This window comes from Magnolia sinica, chromosome 6 (assembly GCF_029962835.1).
Source record: "Magnolia sinica isolate HGM2019 chromosome 6, MsV1, whole genome shotgun sequence".
In the NCBI taxonomy this organism is placed as follows: Eukaryota; Viridiplantae; Streptophyta; class Magnoliopsida; order Magnoliales; family Magnoliaceae; genus Magnolia; species Magnolia sinica.
The window spans coordinates 94,727,908-94,748,892 of record NC_080578.1 but is presented as its reverse complement, the minus strand read 5'-3'; the positions used below and the strand labels follow the sequence as shown (position 1 = coordinate 94,748,892).

At 39.0% G+C, this 20,985-nt stretch overlaps 1 protein-coding gene across 1 annotated transcript; it reads left to right on the top strand.

Annotated features, from left to right (window-relative positions):
- Window positions 1–245: 245 nt before the first annotated feature.
- On the top strand, window positions 246–2,284 carry LOC131249133 (non-functional NADPH-dependent codeinone reductase 2-like). The gene is made up of 4 exons (XM_058249709.1): window positions 246–581; window positions 800–1,043; window positions 1,134–1,313; window positions 1,778–2,284. The coding sequence occupies exons 1-4, from the start codon at window positions 265–267 to the stop codon at window positions 2,000–2,002; spliced, it is 966 nt and encodes a 321-aa protein (XP_058105692.1). The 5' UTR covers window positions 246–264; the 3' UTR covers window positions 2,003–2,284.
- Window positions 2,285–20,985: the final 18,701 nt, after the last annotated feature.

The window sequence follows — 20,985 nt, the reverse complement described above, 5'->3', positions numbered from 1 at the left end:
AAATGAACTCAAAAAATGTATGAACGGTGTGGATATAATATATACATCGTTTTGGGTCCCAAGTAACTTTTATCTCTTTTGAACCGTTCGTACAACTCGGAGCTCGAGGAGCGCCAGCGCTCGTCTTCACACGTCACGTACCTGCACCAGCTATAGTGTGTTACACCAGCCAATCCGCTTCCCCTCGAAATGGATGGATGTGATCATTTCTCTGTTATAAATACAATAACCCAATTAATTGCTATCAGAGGCTTATACTATTCCATGGCTATTGAAATTCCAAAGGTGAACTTGAGCTCAGGCACCGGAGCCATGCCCGTTGTAGGCATGGGCACTGCCTCATATCCTCCAGTCGCACCTGAAACCATGAAAGCTGCAGTCTTTCATGCCATCGAGATCGGTTATAGGCACTTCGACACGGCGTCTCTCTATGGCTCGGAGCAGCCTCTTGGAAAAATCATTGCTGAAGCTCTACAAAACGGGCTCGTCAAATCCCGAGATGAGCTCTTCATCACCTCCAAACTATGGTGCACCGACAACCACCCGGATCTTGTCCTCCCAGCACTCAGGAAGACTCTTGAGTAAAACACAACATTAGTTCCTGTTTCAATTCTTCTTGTGGGCCCTATCCATTGATGACCAACGGTTGGAAATCCATCTGATGTGATTTTTATCGATGGGACATCAATAGAGTGGACCCCACTAACAAAAATTCATGATCCAACCTTCCAATCAGCTGGATCAGAATCATTGGTCCTAATCAGTTACATCAGAGCCGTTGTTGTTGTTTTTGTTGTAGGAACCTTCAATTGGAGTACATCGATCTTTTTCTTGTTCATTGGCCTGTGAGCATGAAGCCTAGTGAAAATAAATTCCCACCTGAGAAAGATTCTTTACTTCCTATGGATTTCAAGTCTACTTGGGAAGCTATGGAGGAGTGTCAGATGCTCGGCCTAACTAAGTCCATAGGAGTCAGCAACTTCTCTTCCAAGAAGCTTGCTGAATTGCTCTCAACGGCCAAGATCTCTCCTTCAGTCAATCAGGTAAGTCATTTCTTGAGAAGCATATCGGAAATTCTCTTATCGAGGCCGGGCAGCTGGCGATGATGATGTTGATGAGTTGGTTTTTGAAAGGTGGAGATGCACCCGGTGTGGCAGCAGCAGAAGCTGAGGGAGTTCTGCAAGATGAACGGTATCCACGTGACTGCTTACTCTCCGTTGGGGGCGAAAGGAACTCCGTGGGGCTCCAATGATGTTATGGACAGTCCAGTGCTGAAAGAGATTGCTGAGGCTAGAGGAAAGACTGTTGCTCAGGTACTAAAATCATTTGGGTAGTTTTATCAGTTTGGTTTTTTCAGCTTCTCCCATGCATGAGTCGACTCAGTATGACTCGTCAAGTCAACTCAATTTAGCTGGAGTTTTCAAAGCTATCCACCTGTTTCTAATATTTGGGCCCACATGCTGAGTGGACCAGATTTGTTTTTTGGACCAACTTGATGGATTGATTGGATCTTACACCTATGTGCCATGCTCGCACATGTGGTGTGTGTACATGTGCTGAATTGCACTCATGTGTGCACGACTCGCCCGAGTCTTGGAGTCCACCTGACCCGTATATATGAACATCAGGTCAGACTTTTCTAGTTTTAGAACTATGCGCCCAAGTCATGGTGGGGCCCGCTGGATGAATGGTCCTCATCATATATCATTGTGCATGTAATGGCTTTGTCCTGCATTTCTCTTTTTATGAAAAAGTCCTGACCTGGGATTGTGTGCAGGTTGCATTGAGGTGGATATACGAACAAGGGGCAGGTATGGTGGTAAAGAGCCATAACAAGGAGAGGATGAAGGAGAATATTCAGATCTTTGACTGGGAATTGACAGAAAGCGAGGCCCACCTGATCGGTCAGATACCTCAGCGGAAAGGACTTCCTGGAGACCAATTCGTCTCAGCCACTGGGCCTTACAAGACTTTGGAGGAGTTGTGGGATGGGGAGATCTGATACAAAAGGCTGGCTATGATCTGTACTGTTGGTGGGTTGATTGCTCCGTGGGGCTCACTTGGGCACATGATCATCTATTTTATGGGTGCTGCATGGGGTTGGAAACTGTATAAACTGTGTCAGGTCGACTATCCTATCTGTTTAGTTAAGAAACGAGAATTGTCATCTTATACAAGTGGAAGATAAGGTAATCTGGGATGGCTGTATCAGAGTATGTATAGTTGTACATAATGGACCGTTCAGGGAATGTTAGGACATGCTGCCACGTGGCAACCTTATGCCTTTTTTTTTATAAAAAAAAATTAAGTAGAATCCGATCTTCTGGGCTCTGATTAGTCCTGTTCATGAGCATTTGGTGCTTTGGTAATCAAATGGAATATTTAAAGAATGGTACTCTGACCATGTAGCACAAGCATTAACAAAGTACATGTGTGAGATCAATGCCCATTTAATGTCTACTCTTCCTTGATTTTTGGGCCAGTTTATATTAAGAGCGGGTCCATGTCTTAAATGGTTACCATATTCGACGCAGGGAGGATGTGATGAGGTCCATCGTGCATTGTTTTCCTTGATAGATAAACACCTTCAATTCATAAGGTACTCTTGTATCCATAAAAGGTTTCTCAAAATCTATCAATAACATAGAAGAACTTTTAAAGAGTTTTATTGATAAATTTATAAAAAAAATTTAAAAATATAGAAAGAGTTTTACGTATTTAAATAATCCAAAAAAAATAATTAAACGAGTTCTAATTAATTAAATAAGGAAATAAATTTTGAAAAATGTGTAAATTTTCACCGTCTATCAATTAGTTGTCGACCCATCGAGTCAACAGGTCAAAACAGCAAGAATGTATCCAAAGATTTAAACTGAAATTCTGTGATGTTCGACTTGTCAACCCAATCTATCAAACAATATTTTGTCCTGTTGAACAGTATTTCTACCTGTATAAACTAACAGAAATTAGCCAGCAAACAATCTGAAATTTCTGGTAGAATTTTGACTTGTCGACCAAATTTATTGACCAGTCAAATTATGCTAAATTTTTATTGATTTCTACTTGGGCTTCTTCTGGTCCATATGTGTTAGGAACACACTTGATCCTCGTCCTACATCAGACCCATCAACTTGAAAAAAACTTGTCATCGAGTTTGGTTCACGATACGTGTTTAACTTCTTTGAGTTCTTCAACGGACTTGGTTTACAATATGTATTCAATTTCGGATGCTGACATTTATTAACCTTTACCTTTTACTCTAAAGTAGGCTTCTTTGATCTCTCATGGACATCAGCATAAATAATTTTTACCCAAATTGTCATATTCTTCGTCGCAACACTCATTCCAAGTAGTTTAGGCAATGAAAACAAGTCGAGTGTAGGTTTAGGAACTCGGGCATACGAAACCTCAAATTAAGCATGGTTGATAGATTGATTATTCGTGTTGTTGAAGACAAACTCAACTTGAGAAAGACTAATCTTCTGCATAAGAGATAATTCGTCAAGAAGTTCGGTGAGCACAATCGCCTTAAACTCCTGCGACACATGCTTTATATATTCTGGAATGGTCACGGACTCCGTATTTGCTTCCTTTTCTATTAATGTCACTATCACTCCCATCTCCTCAGAGTGTTTGACGAAATCCTGTTTGTTTATGAGAGGATGCTCATTCGCTGCAGAAGTATTGGGTTGGTTCTCCATTTCCACAAGGGCCACACGTACACCATTGATGAATCTTGTGACTTGTTGTGACTCTGTCTTAACAAGATCGCCTTTCGCCGACAAACAGTAGGATTTCTCTGAATAATCTCTCATCGATTGGCTATCCTCACATTTTGCTGACAAACAATAGGATTTTCCTAATATAACCCATTATCGATTGGCTATCCTGCCAACAAATTTAATTTTGTTGGACCAATACTTGATCATAATTACTAGGGAGGAATCACGCGCACAATAACTGCTTCATCCGCAGCCATGTGTGAATTGTCGCCTTCATCTATCTCATCTGCTTGAGTTAAAGTTGCTCCCACCAGATTGAAGCTTCGCCCTTTAAGTTATACACCATTTTACCTTATTTTCCTTATGGATTTTCATGTGATCGAAAAATTGCTTGACTTCAAGTAACCAATTGAAGAAGTCCTCGATGTACAGTTGATCGTTGAAATTAGGAAGGTTGACTTTCATCCCAAATTCTCAATTCGTTCAATCTACCTAATCGCCGCCTCGTTCGGGTTGTTTGATGATCGTGTCGTTGATCTCCTCATCGTTAGGTCTCACCTCCTCAGGCGTGATCCTGCAATTTAATGTCGACATCACCTTGCGGAAAAAAACCATGGCACGAAGCGACAAAAATTCACTATGAAAGCAGAAATTATAAAGAGAAAAGGCTTACTCGATTCGAACAACCTCGAATCTCACCCTTGTCACACCCCTTTGAATACCTTAGAATACCTCTCAATCCCCTTTACACTCATATATATAGCCTTGGAAAGAATTCCAAACGAAATTGAAAACAAATCTCGCAAATTCATAGTTTTGTGTAAAAACCACACAGAATCCTATCGATGCCATTGAAGGCCTTTCGATGGCATCGAATTAATCCCATCGATGCCATCGAAGCCTTGTTGATGACATCGTACCAGCACCTCAGCTGTCCAAATATAAAACATGAAAATCCAAAAAATCTTAATGGGATCAAGCACTGTTCGATGTCATCAAAGGTGACATCGAACAGATCGTCAATGACATCGATAGACCCTATATCTAACTTGATTTAAGACATCAAATATAACAGATTTTTCCATGAAACAATGTTAAAACTATAACTTTCGTATATAGAAAGTTCATAAGCTTCAAGGGATTCCTCGACTTAGATTCTTAGTTCACTTTAGGTTACTGAAATTCCTTGTTCTGATGTACATGTAAGATCTATAAACAAAAATATCAAGGTTGAACCGTTTAGACCATAGGTCTATGATTGTTTCAATAGTGTATATTCAATATAGGTTGTAGGCTCTATACATTCTAAGACTTTAGATATAGATTTATAGATCTAATTCAAAATCCTAAATAAAAAATAAAATTTCAAATTAACATCCTAATTTTAGAATTAAATTCTAAAATTCAAGATCTAAGCTTGAACTAAAAAATCTATTTATAAAACAATGGTTTAATTAAAAATGTAGAAGAGACTCAACATATCTTGATGATTGGGTTTAATTAGATGATGATGCTCTAATCTCTAAATGGTGAATACGTCCAAAGTACATCGGCTCTCACATCTCCAACATCTCCACAAAAGAAAACACCTCTATTTCTCTCTGTTTCTTCTCTTTTCTCTCTCTTCGTTCTCTCTCCTCTGACAATCGATTTTTCCAACAATGGGAGATGAAACATCTATATATAAAATGCGCGCATGGTTGGCCCAAAAACGGTTGAGAATTGCACTTATGGTATAACAAAACCACTGTCTAAGTGATCACAACCACTCATTTGTCTTGGTTTTTCGAGGTTTTTTCAATGGTATATATAGCAAACAGTGAAATGCTCATCTTAATCATTAAAATAGAGCCAAGAATGGTATGATTCAAGCCTTTCATTAAATCAAGTCTTGTAAAATTTATTTCACGATTATGGAACACAAATTGAATGGTCTATAGGCTGTTTTGCTAGTTTAAATATTTTCAAACTGATCTAGACGTGGAGATTTACTTTGTACAACTAAAATTCGCCAAATAGCTTAAGTCTAAAGTTTAGTCACGATCAAATCATCAAAATTAATTAATTAATCAATTCTAGGTATAGGTTAATGTGAACCGTTATAACTCCCAGGTTAATTTATAAATCATATTTACACACCTCGAAATGAAATTTCAACAGTGGGTTGAGGGCCTCACAACATCACGACTTTTTTGGTCGGATCACTTTCGTGACCACCTTCCTTGATCGACAGCTTCGAAGGTGTCATGTTCTAGTTCACCATGATCATGTGGTCTCTTTGGCATTCTAACCATTTAGAATTGTTCTATGTAATTCTTACGGACACTATCAAAATTAGACTTCCCAATTGATTAAAATTTACGATATAATGTCTAGTGGTCATTTTAACGAAAAATGTTACTTAGGCTAAATCACTCCTATTCGTCTCAATGTTAAAAAATATTATAAGCTAGCCCACTTAATTCTTAAAGATGAACGCTGTGTATGTGATTTTCTATGGTGTCAAGTACTCCCCATTATGAAATTTCATACACAAGCATAAAGTTTAAAGTTTTTACATAAGATTCCACAGGCTTTTGGGTACCCGAGTATTGAGAAGTTCAGATTTTTAGAGAGAGAGAGAGAGAGAGAGAGCAATGGGTTCATGAGATGGAAAGAGGGAGAGAGATGGTGTGGGTTAGAATAAAATGGGAGGGAGAGTGTTTATTATTATTATTATTATTTACATTTTTTATATAGAGGTGTCTTTGCAAACCCTAATGATCGAGAGTTGGTCCTTTGCAAATTACACATCTACATAGGAAAATGCCATGATAGCCACAACAAATTTCTACAAATAAACATTTCAAGATTTATTTGCTTAAAAAAAAGATTTTTGATAGTTTGTTTTAAATAATATTTCTTTAAAAGTATATGCATTCTATAGTATTATTTTGAAAGGATTCAGATAGATAAGTGTGTGTGTGTGTGTATATTAAAATTTTAGTTTTCAGAATGACTTGATAAATTAGATAAGTGTATATATTAGTTGAGTACTCTAAATTGTGAGTTAACTTCATTCACCGCGATTACATGGAATAAGACAGGCATTACAAAAACTTGAGTAATGTAGTGTTTTTTAGATGGTCCTTAGCAGTAGTGTAAAAAAAAAAAAAGAAGAGAAATTTGCGACTGTACGACCCATTTATGGCCCATTTAGGAGACTAAGCCCACCTCATTTTCCTTTGCGAGAATACGCCCCAGCTGTACGGATGGCTTGCCAAAGGTCGAAAATGCCCCTGCTTGTTCCTTCAAGCGGATAGGTGGTGCTCGAAGACGAGCGCTGACACTCCTCAAACTCCGAGTTGTACGAACGGTTCAAAAGATATCAAAGTTACATGGGCCCCACAGTTACGTATTTATTATATCCACAACGTTCATCCATATTTCGAGATCATTTCGGAGCATTATCCAAGCAAAAAAAATCATATCCAAAGAGCAACTGGACCACACCACAAAGAGCAGCAGAAAATTGATTTTCACCGTGGAAACTTTTGTAGGGCCCACCATAACATTTATTTTCCATCCAATCTATTCATAATGTCACAAAGACCTGGATGAAGAGGAAAAACAAATTTTGTAATGATCCAAAACTTCTGGGACCCCTAAAAGGGTTTCAATGGTAGACGTTCAATCTTCCACTGCCTTTTACAGTGTGGTCCACTTGATAGCTAAATCTATCTTATTTTTCTTCCCAAGCGTTAGTACGAGTTCGCCAAATAGATGAACGGTTTGGATATAACACATACCTCATAAAAGGACCCACAAAGGAAAAGGCGGTGGAGATTACAACAGCGGAAAAAAAGAGCTAGTATCTATATCTATTCGTATGAAGGGGGAGAAGGAGATTGTAGTGATTTAGAGGGTGTGTTATTCCATGGGTCGATAGAGAATGAACCACTATCATCATCTCAAAAAGTATTTGAAGCGGAGGGAAGCCACCATCCACCGATCATTCCCATGCATTTCTCGGTCATCCCAAACAATTCCGTGTTGATTCACGGTTGTTTCGAGGCATTTCGCGGTCAATTCCCTTCACTCCATGGTCATTTGCATGCATTTCGCGGTCAAATCGCTTCAAACCATGATCATTCCCATGCATTTCACGGTCATTCCAAACAATTCCATGTTGATTCACTGTAGTTTCGAGGCATTTCGGCAATTCCCTTTACTTCACGGTCGATTCCATGCAACTCATCAACTCGCTTCAAATCATGATCATTCCCATGCATTTCACGGTTGTCCCAAACAATTCCGTGTTGATTCACTGTCGTTTCGAGGCATTTCTGGTCAATTCCCTTCCCTTCACGGTCGTTTGCATTTCGCCATCAATTCGCTTCAAACCATGATTATTCCCATGCATTTCACGGTCGTCCCAAACAATTCCGTGTTGATTCACGGTCATTTCGCGGTCAATTCCCTTCACTCTACGGTCATTTGCATGCATTTCGCGGTCAAATCGCTTCAAACCATGATCATTCTCATGCATTTCGTGGTCATCCCAAACAATTCCGTGTTGATTCACGGTCGTTTGAGGCATTTCGCGGTTAATTCCCTTCACTTCACGGTCATTTACATGCATTTCGCCAAATCGCTTCAAACCATGATCATTCTCATGCATTTCGATCATCCCAAACAATTCCGTGTTCATTCACGATCGTTTCGAATGCATTTCGCGGCCAATTCGCTTCACTTCACGGTCATTTGCATGCATTTCGGCTCAATCAGACCATGATCATTCCCATGCACTTACGGTCATCCCAAACAATTAGTGTTGATTCACGGTCGTTTGAGGCATTTTGCGGTCAATTCCCTTCACTTCACGGCCGATCCCTGCAATCGACCGTGAAGTGAAGGGAATGACCGCGAATGGCTCAAAACGACCGTGAATCAACACTTTAATTATTTGGGATGACCATGAATGCATGAAATGATCATGAATCGATGCGAATTGACCATGAAATGCATGCAAATGAAAGGGAATTGACCGTGAAATGCCTCGAAATGACCGTGAATCAACACGGAATAGTTTGGGATGACCGTGAAATGCATGGAATTGTCCGTGAAGTGGAGGGAATTGACGGTGAAATGCATGGAAATGACCACGAACTGATTGAAATTGACCGCAAAGTGAATGAAATGAATTGAAGCGAATTGACCGTGAAATGCATGCAAATAACTAGGTTAGTTGGCTAAAGTATCTTCTCCTACCCCAAAATCATATAGGGTACATCAAGTAACTAATTTTGGTTTAGAAGATATTCTTGTTAAATGAATAGAGAAATAAATGAAAAAAAGAGAGAATTTTTTTATTAATATGCTTATATATACATATTTATATAAATACGTATTAGAGAAAATTGTAGGTAAAATAAATTTCTCCATGTAAAAAATAAAAAATAAAAAAATAAAAAAATTTGCATAGACTTTTATGGACTGCAGTTATGGCTACGGCTATAATCTGTAGCTATATCTTCGATACATATCGAATACACTTCGATTAATCGAAAATTGTAGGATTTTTTATGCAAAGTTGCTGAACAGTTTTGGACCTTTTTCGATTAATCGAAAGACATTCGATATATCAAAGTACATATCGAAAGACCTTCCATGCATAGTAGAGGACATATTGAAAGAGCATTGGCTGCTGTTATCTATATGGTTATAATCCGTAACCATAGATACCAGGCTTTTTTCTTTTCCCTGTTTTAATCCCCACCGCCTTTGTGGGTCATTTTATGAAGTATGTGTTATATCTAAACCTTCCATCTATTTTGTGAACTTGTACTAACGTTTGGAAAGAAAAATAAGATAGATTTAGTTATCAACTGGACCACACTGTAAAAGGCAGTGGAAGATTGAACGTCTACCATTGAAACCCTTTTAGGGGTCCCAGAAGTTTTGGATCATTACAAAATTTGTTTTTGCTCTTCATCCAGGTCTTTGTGACATTATGAATGGATTGATGGAAAATAAATGTTATGGTGGGCCCTACAAAAGTTTCCACGGTGAAAATCAATTTTCTGCTGCTCTTTGTGGTGTGGTCCAGTTGCCCTTTGGATATGATTTGTTTTGCTTGGATAATGCTCCGAAATGATCTCGAAATATTGATGACCGTTGTGGATATAGTAAATACGTAACTGTGGGGGCCATGTAACTTTGATATCTTTTGAACCGTTCGTATAACTCGGAGTACGAGGAGTGTCAGCGCTCGTCTTCGAGCACCACCTGTCCGCTTGAAGGAACAAGCAGGGGGCATTTTCGACCTTTGGCAAGCCATAGGTTGTAGGCTCTATACATTCTAAGACTTTAGATATAGATTTATAGATCTAATTCAAAATCCTAAATAAAAAATAAATTTTCAAATTAACATCCTAATTTTAGAATTAAATTCTAAAATTCAAGATCTAAGCTTGAACTAAAAAATCTATTTATAAAACAATGGTTTAATTAAAAATGTAGAAGAGACTCAACATATCTTGATGATTGGTTTTAATTAGATGATGATGCTCTAATCTCTAAATGGTGAATACGTCCAAAGTACATCGGCTCTCACATCTCCAACATCTCCACGAAAGAAAACACCTCTATTTCTCTCTGTTTCTTCTCGTTTCTCTCTCTTCGTTCTCTCTCCTCTGACAATCGATTTTTCCAACAATGGGAGATGAAACATCTATATATAAAATGCGCGCATGGTTGGCCCAAAAACGGTTGAGAATTGCACTTATGGTATAACAAAACCACTGTCTAAGTGATCACAGCCACTCATTTGTCTTGGTTTTTCGAGGTTTTTTCAATGGTATATATAGCAAACAGTGAAATGCTCATCTTAATCATTAAAATAGACCCAAGAATGGTATGATTCAAGCCTTTCATTAAATCAAGTCTTGTAAAATTTATTTCACGATTATGGGACACAAATTGAATGGTCTAGAGGCTGTTTTGCTCGTTTAAATATTTTCAAACTGATCTAGACGTGGAGATTTACTTTGTACAACTAAAATTCGCCAAATAGCTTAAGCCTAAAGTTTAGTCACGATCAAATCATCAAATTAATTAATTAATCAATTCTAGGTATAGGTTAATGTGAACCGTTATTACTCCCAGGTTAATTTATAAATCATATTTACACACCTCGAAATGAAATTTCAACAGTGGGTTGAGGGCCTCACAACATCACGACTTTTTTGGTCGGATCACTTTCGTGACCACCTTCCTTGATCGACGGCTTCGAAGGTGTCATGTTCTAGTTCACCATGATCATGTGGTCTCTTTGGCATTCTAACCATTTAGAATTGTTCTATGTAATTCTTACGGACAGTATCAAAATTAGACTTCCCAATTGATTAAAATTTACGATATAATGTCTAGTGGTGTTTTTATAATTTTAACGAAAAATGTTAAAAAATATTATAAGTTAGCCCACTTAATTCTTAAAGATGAATGCTGTGTATGTGATTTTCTATGGTGTCTAGTACTCCCCATTATGAAATTTCATACACAAGCATAAAGTTTAAATTTTTTACATAAGATTCCACAGGCTTTTGGGTACCCGAGTCTTGAGAAGTTCAGATTTTGAGAGAGAGAGAGAGAGTGAGAGCAATGGGGTCATGAGATGGAAAGAGGGAGAGAGATGGTGTGGGTTAGAATAAAATGGGAGGGAGAGTGTTTATTATTATTATTATTATTTAAATTTTTTATATAGAAATGCCTTTGCAAACCCTAATGATCGAGAGTTGGTCCTTTGCAAATTACACATCTACATAGGAAAATGCCATGATAGCTACAACAAATTTCTACAAATACACATTTCAAGATTTATTTGCTTAAAAAAAAAAGATTTTTGATAGTTTGTTTTAAATAATATTTCTTTAAAAGTATATGCATTCTATAGTATTATTTTGAAAGGATTCAGATAGAGAAGTGTGTGTGTGTATATATTAAAATTTTAGTTTTCAGAATGACTTGATAAATTAGATAAGTGTATATATTAGTTGAGTACTCTAAATTGTGAGTTAACTTCATTCACCGCGATTATATAGAATAAGACAGGCATTACAAAACCTTGAGTTATTTAGTGTTTTTTAGGTGGTCCTTAGCAGTACTTAAACACTTAAGAGAGAATAACAGTATTTTAGCTAGTTCTATCATTATAATTTCTTTCTTTATATATATTTTATTAATTTTTATTTTATTTATGCCCAATTCATAATCTAATTGAACGGAGACTTGTTACGCTAGGACACTTAATCCATGTCCCTTTTCCGTAGGTGCAATACAACTTCCATCCACAGCTGGTAGGTAAAATTGACCTGATCAAGATGGCTGGCAGGTGAAAATGATCCGCCCAAGATGTTCCGATCCATCTGTAAGCTGGCCTTTTTAAAGCTAAATAGATGGGATTCTAGATAGAATTTTCCTTTTCACTATGGGCAACCCTTGATGTGCTCCAACAAACGGATGGCCCGACATGTTGACCGAACTTTTTCTTTAAAAGTTCTTTAAAAGATCTCCACAGTCTATTCTATATAACCAATCGATTGGATGGTCAGAATCATCCCTGTCGCTGGGATTTATTTATTTTTTGTTTTTTTTCCCCAGTGGCTCATGAAACTGGTAGCGGACTGGTGTAGTACACACCACCGACCTTTGCTGATGTGTTAACGTCACCAAGTTCTGTGCGTCCCATCATGAGTTATACATTATAACCTAACCGTCCGTTCATCTTACAAGCTCCTCGTAGGGCTTGAGCCTAAAAATAAGATGGATCCAAAGATCAGGTGGATCACGCAGTGGGGGATTGAACGTCTACTATTGAAACCCTTTTGGGTAACAGAAGTTTTACATCAAAATGATATTTGTTTTCCTGTTCATTTAGGTCTGCGTAAACTTACGAGCATATTGAGTGGAAAATAAAGGTTATGGTAGGCCCTATGACTGTTTTAACAGTGAGAATCATTGTCCAAGCTGCTATGTATGGTGTGGTCCATTTAAGCTTTAGATATGAATTATTTTAAGCTTATTCTCTAAAAATGATCTCAACAAATGGATGAACCGTATGGATATAATAAATACATAACTTTTAGACCCATGTATCTTTGATATCCTTTGAATCGTTCTCACAATTTTCGTATGTACGTGTCGTGCGAAGACGCTCCGAATCGTACGAACGGTTCAAAGGATGTCTAAGTTACAATTTCCGTATGTACGTGTCGTGCGAAGACACTCCGAATCGTACGAACGGTTCAAAGGATGTCAAAGTTACATCGACCCTACAGTGATGTATTTATTATATCTACATTGTTCATCTATTTTTAAAGATCATTTTATACCATTATCCAGTAAATGAATCATATTCAAATATCATCTCGACCACACCACAAATAACAACGGAGGTAATGATTTTCACCGTTAAAACATTCGTAGGGCCACCATAAAGTTTATTTTTCATCCAATCCGTTCCTAAGGTCACAAAGATGTAGATGAAGTAAATCAGTTATACAGCTGGTGTGAGGTGCACCAGCCAATCCGCTTCCGTTCGTCTTCGCACGATACGTACCCACACCAGCCAATCAACTTCCAAACCTGGATGGAGCCAGTAGACAGCCCGGATTAATCGATTGGACCATCCCAGGGCCTGGATGCATCTAGGAGCACTAATATTACCAACCTAATACAGCTGTCTTGATGTTTTGATGGCAAAGCAGACATTACACATTAACCAAGAAAAAGAAATCGTTGACTCAAAAAAGTGAATGGCAATAATGTAGTGGAACGTCATCCCAATATCCACCTTTAGATCTGCATCGTTGATCAGCTGAAGACGATCTGAACCGATCTTTTTAACGAATTTAGCTACTTAACCTGAAAGCAGCGAGTCTGGCTACTGACGTGACCTCACTACGTTCTTTGGACTCCACCATCCATCCATTTGGAGAGATCATTTTAGGGCTTGAGCCGAGTAACGAGGCAGATCAAAAGTCGAAGTGGACCCACCAAATAGAACAGTAGGGATAGTAACGCCCACCGTTGAAACCTTCTTAGAACCCACCGTGATCTTTATTTGATATCCAAACTGTTTATAAGTTAGCACACACATGGAATAAGGGAAAACACAAGTATCAGCTTAAACTTGCATGGTCCAAAGAAGTTTTTAATGGTAGGGGTTCAATCCCCACTATTTTCAGTGGTAGGTCTACTTGAGCTTTGGCTCTTTCTCATTCTCTGACTCTTGCCTTAAAATTATCTCTCCAAATCGATGAACGGTGTGGATGCAACACATAAATCATGATGGGGCCAATAGAACGTGGTGATGTTACTTCAGAAGCGGGAAACGCTACTGTCGAGTTCAGTAGTTAATCCGGTCCCATATGGACCAGGGCTTCCCAATCGGAAACGGATTGGCTACTACCCCTGCCACCATCTTGGTGGCTGATGGTCGGTGTTCTTTGGGCCCCACCACGTTGTATGTGTTTTTTTTTCGATTATGTTCATCCATTTTCACGAATCATTTTAGGTCCCAAAAATTAGAGGGATATAAATCTCAGGTTGACCACACCATAGGAAAACAATAGTCATTAGATATTTACCATTAAAATCCTCCTAAGGCCCATTGTACTATTTACTTGACAATTAATTTTTTGATTAGGTCATATAGGCCAAGATAAAGTGAAAAAACAAAGATCAGCTTGATCCAAAAATTTTATGCCTCGAACGGTTTTTACCGGTCGACATTCATTCAACACTATTTCATGTAATGTGGTCCACTTGAGATTGGGATATGCCTCATTTTTACTCTCATACGATGAAATGATCTTGAAGAATAGATGGACAGCATGGATGATACATATACATCATGGTGGGGCCTATAGAATACCGACCACCAGACATTGGCCGGTGGCAGGGGGAGTAGCCTATCCGTTTCCTTCTCAATATTGTTTCCATCGGCAGACGAACGACCTCCGAAAGAGCTGGAAGTTTGATCTGACGGGCTCATGAAAGCCCCTGGTGAGACCTCGGCTCGTGTACCTCACACCAGCTATCAAGCTGCTGTATTGATGTCAGTAAGTTCTGTGGGTTTGATCATGAGTCACGGGTAATATCCAAACCATCCATTCATTTGGCGAGCTTGTTTTAAAACATGAGAGTAAAAATAAGACAGATCCAACTCTCAAGTGGACCACACTAAAAAAACAAGTGAGGAATTGAATGCCTACCATTGAAACCCTTTTTGGGGTCACAATAGTTTTGGATCAATATGAAAAAAAAATTTCCTCTTCATTCAGATATTTGTGACCTTATGAATAGATTGGATGTAAAATAAACGTTATGGTGGGCCCTACAAATCTTTTAACAGTGAAAATCATTATCTTTGCTGCTATTTATGGTGTGGTCCAGATGACCTTTGTACATGATTCATTTTTTGAATAATACTCTAAAATGATCTCTAAAAATAGATGAACGATGTAGATATAATAAATACATCACTGTGGGCCCATGTAACTTTGATCTCCTTTGAACCGTTCGTACAACTCGGAGCTAAGGAGCGCCAGTGCTCGTCTTCGCACGACATGTACCTACAGCAGCTATATAGCTGGTGTCAGGTACACCGGCCAATCAATATAAAGAAGGTGGATTTAGTGAGAACCCGGACTCGCCCACGACCGTGCGGCCATTAACGTAGGTCACACCTGCATGTATGTATTTTATATCTACACCGCCCATCAGTTTTTTCATATCATTTTAAGGTATGATTCGAAAAATAAAGAAGATTGAATTCTCAAGTGAACCATACTTTAAGAAGCAGTGGTGATTGAACGCTCTACCATTAAAATCTTCTTAAGATGCAACTTAATGTTTTGATAGTGTTTATTAGCCATCCATTCCGTTGATAACGCCACATAAGCCTGGATGAAGAGGAGGAAAAAAAAAAACATATATCAGCTTACTCCAAAACTTTTGTTGCCAATTAATGGTCAACCACCACTATTACCTATGATATATATGGTCCACCTAATAATTCCGATAATTGGATCTACTTCATTTTTGGGATAGTGGCCTAAAATTATCTTAAAAAAATAAAAAATGAGATGGACGGCGTGTGCCTAGGTGGGCCCACAGTGTCTGCCGTACCGTATTTGGTCCATGCCAAGCAAGGTGGGGTCCACTTGCATTTTGGGAACGGATTGGCTACTCCCCCTGACACCATCCCTGTGGCTGATGGTCGGTGCTCTGTGGGGCCATAATGATGTATGTGTTTCATCCATTCCGTTCATCCATTTTTACAGATCATTTTATTGCTTGATCCCAAAAATTAGACGTATATAAATCTCAGGTGGACCACACCATATGAAAACATTAGTGATTGGATATCCACCATCAAAATCCTCCTAAGGCCCACTATACTGTTTATTTGACATCCAATATGTTGATTAGGTCATAAAGGCCCAGATGAATGGAAAAAACAAAAATCAGCTTGATCCAAAACTTTTATGGCCCCAAAATGTTTTTTAATGGTCAACGCTCATTCAACACTGTTTCCTGTAATGTGGTCCACTTAAGATTTTGATATATCTCGTTTTTGGTCTCATATTGTAAAATGATCTGTAAAAATAGATGGACGGCATGGATGAAACAAATAAATCATGGTAGGGCCCACATAGCACCGACCACCAGCCATTGGCTGGTGTCAGGGGGAGTAGCCAATCCTTTTCCTTGCATTTTATGGCGTGTACTATCTCGTATTAATGTTCGTAATAAATATGTGGAAGCATTCCTCTTTATACCTTTTAAATGCTGCCATACACAGTACATCAAAGTTCCCGAGATGCTTCTTACGTGCCAGCCAGTGGTAGCATGTCATAAAGAGAAGCGATCGCGTACAGCGGATACGGTCGTGACCCCTCCGGTCCTGAGATGCGCCCACCATGATGTATGTGTTTTATCCACACGGTTCATCCATTTCTTCAGCTCATTTTTCCATGAGCCAAGATATGAGGCTGGAAAAAAACTCCTAGGCAGACCACACCAATGGAAACAGTGGAGATTGCACGACCATCGTATCCGTGTGACCTAATCAAGGGGTTGGTAAGTGGAATTGAATGCTATTTAATTGTATTAGATAAGACTAACACCATTATTACACAATGAGTGCATGTATGGAAATATTTATTGTAAGCGAAATCATTTTTGGACCGTGGAATTATAATCAATGGACCAAATTCAAAATGACTGTCATTCACTTGTACACATATATAACTATAATGTCACGTGTGTAAACCGTGTATATGAATGGATGGCATTGATAAATGCATGCATCAATGTGGGGCCCACAAGTATAGTGGATTTCAAAATCCACCGAATCCTTCTAAATGCAATTCTATCCCACCTAATCCTAACCTTTCCATCTTCTCCAAATGTGGATGGAATTGCACGTAACCGAATGCAATTCTATCCCACCCAGTCAAACGCTCCTTAGAGTGTGTCCCATGAAGTTTTTAACTGCAGACATTTAGTATTATTGTTTCCTATGGTATGGTCCACCTGATATTTAAATCTGCCTCACTTTTGGACTCATGCCTTAAATCGAGTTGGAAAAGGACCCTGATTTCCTACAAAGTTCCTCAGCAAGGATGTTGGGTAGGGGCCACTGCCATGTTTGTGGGAAATTTACCTATTTTAAGTTATTCGACCAAAAAGACATGGATACAAAACTTAAGTGGGCCACGTGAGAGGAAAGAGCAGGAATTCAGTGAGAACCGTTGAAACATTCTTGCGGCCATCAAAGTTGTGTTAAGCTTATATATATATATATATATATATATATATATATATATATATATATATATATATATATATATAGTATTTTCAATTCATTCCAATGATAATGACCTTATAAACAGTTTGGATGACATATAATCATCAAGTTGGAGCCTAAGAAGGTTTCAACTGTAAATATTTCTTTTCCCAATTTTTCCTCTTGTATGGCCCACTTGAATTTGTTGGATCCACCTGATTTTATCTTTTTTTTTATCATAAATTGAGCTCGCCAATGAAATGAATGGGGTAAATTTTCCAAAAACATGGCGGTGGCCATCCACGTCCGACGCTAAGAGGCACTAGTCACAACCGAATTGGAGGACGCTGTTGCGCTGGTTATCCCAGCGTCAGCAGCATAGCTGATGTATTATCCACTCCTTCGGTCCATTTTTGCCCCCTTCATTTTAATGCATGATCTGAAAAAATAAAATAGAATAAGAGACAGATCCAAAGCTTAATTGAACCCCATCACAGGGAAATAGTGGGGTTTGAACGCTTATGCGACTTTGAGAACAGGTTGAATGGCGAATAAACATTGCGGTGGGCCATCTTTTCAATAGCAAGCCTTTAATCCCCATTGTTTTCTGCGTTGTGGTCGCTTGAGCTTTTGATCCACCTCATTTTTAGGTTCATGTCCTAAAATGAGCTGATGAAATGGATGAACTGCGTGGATAAACTACATACATCATGGTGAGGCCCACGGAGCTTTGACACCAGCTATCTGTATGGTGCTGGGTCACCAGAGCCAAACGGGCTCGAATAGGAATCGGTATAGAGAACTCAATCAGTGCAACGAGCGGGCCATACCCATGCCACGTTGATTGCTCATCGAGCAGGAGAAGAAAAAATCAATGGACAGGTGGTCGTATCACTCAAGGTCTCTGGTGGGGCCCACAAAATGAGTGGATCAGACAGGTTTTCGTACCAGGCCCAACCTTGTGTCCTTTTGAATGTTTTGGTCATTCCTCATGGGTGACGTTGGTGGGAAAGAAATGGGTGCATTTGATGATTTCTCTGTTATAAATAGCTATCGGCCACAGGCCATACTAGGCCATGGCTATTGAAATTCAAGGTGAGCTTGAGCTCTGGCTCCAGAGCCATGTTCCATGTATGTTCGAGCCCGGCCCATTGACACCTCCATTGGTTCATGTTTCAATGCTTCTTAATAACACAAAATCATCAGACCATTCATCTAGTGGGCCCTATCCATGGATGACCCACGGTTGAAAATCACGCAGTAGGGACTAAGAGACTAGCCTGACCATACGGATGGCGTGTCAATTGATGGGATCGTCCATTCGGTGTGATTATCATGGGTCATCAACAGAGTAGATCCACTAAATGAACGGGTCAGGGTTCATGGCCTTTTTGGGCCTAGCACCCCTCCCATTGGACTGTCGGATGTGTGCTCCACCTCAAGCCACACATGATCATTGCTTTTGATTTGATTGTTACATTATTTAGATTGGGCAATCTGATGTACTTTACTACAGATAATTACATATGGGTTTGAGGTGAGACACTTGAATTATGATCTCTATATTAGATTTTTAAAATGGATATAGAAAACTGTGATGTGAAGACTCTAGATGAAAGAAGTGTGATGGATAAGTTTTTTCGGCCCTCTTTTTCTGTAAATATGTCTTGGTTTCCTTGTAACATAGATAGAAAATTATAATCCCATTGAAATGTTTTCCTAAGAGTGTAATAAGTATAAGATTAAGAATTCCTTCTTAGCAACGTGAAGGCATTGGGAATGTCTTCCCACACATGTGCATTTAAGTTTTTAATTTGAGACGTTCATTATTAATTTATAGATGATCTCTTTATTCCGCTATTCAGATAATGATTACGCATTTGCACCTCCAACTAATGGACTAAATAGCCGGGCCTTTATCTAGTAGTGTGCTTGCTTATAATAGTCGTTGCACTAATCATCTTTGAAATGAGCCAGGGACAAGAGACATGAGAGTTGTACTATGAGGCCCTTCCTCTTGCAGTTGATCGAGACTGATCAGTTGGCATATTAATTTCACCGTCGGACTGAGGAGGTGAATTGGCTTGTTTTCTCACATGTGGTTGATTTGAACAGGCTCCTTGTTTTGGCTCCTGACTTAATTGTTTAACTGTGCCACTCAATTCATAATAATAACATAACAATAAACCCTCTGTCCATATATGCCGGATAATCAACTCCAACAACTTGAATCGGAGCTGTTGTTGTTGTTGTAGGAACCTTCAATTGGAGTACCTTGATCTGTTTCTCATCCATTTGTTGTTAGAAGCCTTCAATTGGAGTACTGGTCAAGCCTTCAACAACTTGACCGGTCGAGAGAGCTGTTCGTCTAGTTGAGCACTACTCGACTCAAAGTCCAGCGAGCACATGTTTTTGGTGTCCGGGCCGCTCGACTAGTCAAGGGGATGGCTCGACCGGTCGAGGGGGTCCCTCAACCAGTCGAGGCCTCGGCTCGACCAATCGAGGTTACGCAGATCCTGCGCGGACTGCGTAAATTTGAGGCGCTTTCTGGACTTTTCTGGACTAGGTGCGTAAGTGGAGTTTCCTAAATTATAAATAGGGGTTCCTAGGGCTATTCTAAGGTATTCTAAAGCTTTATAAAAGTTTTACAAGGGTTCCTAAAGGGTTCTAGGGTTATCAAAGGGTGTAGCAAGGGTGAGATTTGAGGTTGTTCGAATCGGGTAAGTCCTCTGTCTTGTAATTTCTTTTCATAGTGGATTTCTGTCGCTTTGTGCCATGGTTTTTTTCCGTAAGGGTTTTCCACGTTAAATCTTTATGTTCTTTTGTGATTGCTTGTTACTATTGAATTGCTATCCTAGATATAGATCTTTGTGATTCCGCAGTACAAATCCCCAACAAGTACTATCAGAGCAAATCGTTGGGGTACAGATCTGAATTTGCAGGATTAGTAATAATGGGAAACGACAAGTTTAATATTGAAAAGTACTCAGGCAAAAATAATTTTGAGTTATGGAAGGTTAAGATGATTATCCTGTTAACTAAGCAAGGCAAGATAAAGGCGCGAAAATCTATCATGAAAGATGATGAATGGACCTTGATAGTAATACTTTAGCCTCTATCCGTTTATGTCTCACGGATAAGGTTCCTTATAATGTTTTGAGGAAGAAAACTACAGCTAGTTTGTGGGCAAAGTCAGAGAACATCTATGCAAAGAAGTCCTCTAAAAATCGCCTACACTTGAAGCTACAGTGTTATACCTTCAAGATGGCAGAGGGTGGAGATCTAGAAGCCCATATCAGCAACTTTAATAAATTGATGTGCAAATTGTTGGATATGGAGGAAGTGGTCAAAGATGAAGAACAGACATGTATATTGTTGAATTCTCTTCCTGCATCATATGAGTCTTTCAGGGACATGATGTGCACCGCG

What these genes read in the sequence shown, in the direction of transcription:
- LOC131249133 (XM_058249709.1), top strand. Translation starts at nt 265, where the DNA reads ATGGCTATTGAAATTCCAAAGGTGAACTTGAGCTCAGGCACCGGAGCC. An exon ending in GCACTCAGGAAGACTCTTGA is followed by an intron (nt 582 to 799) that starts GTAAAACACAAC and finishes TTTTTGTTGTAG; the next exon opens with GAACCTTCAATTGGAGTACA. An exon ending in TCTCTCCTTCAGTCAATCAG is followed by an intron (nt 1,044 to 1,133) that starts GTAAGTCATTTC and finishes GGTTTTTGAAAG; the next exon opens with GTGGAGATGCACCCGGTGTG.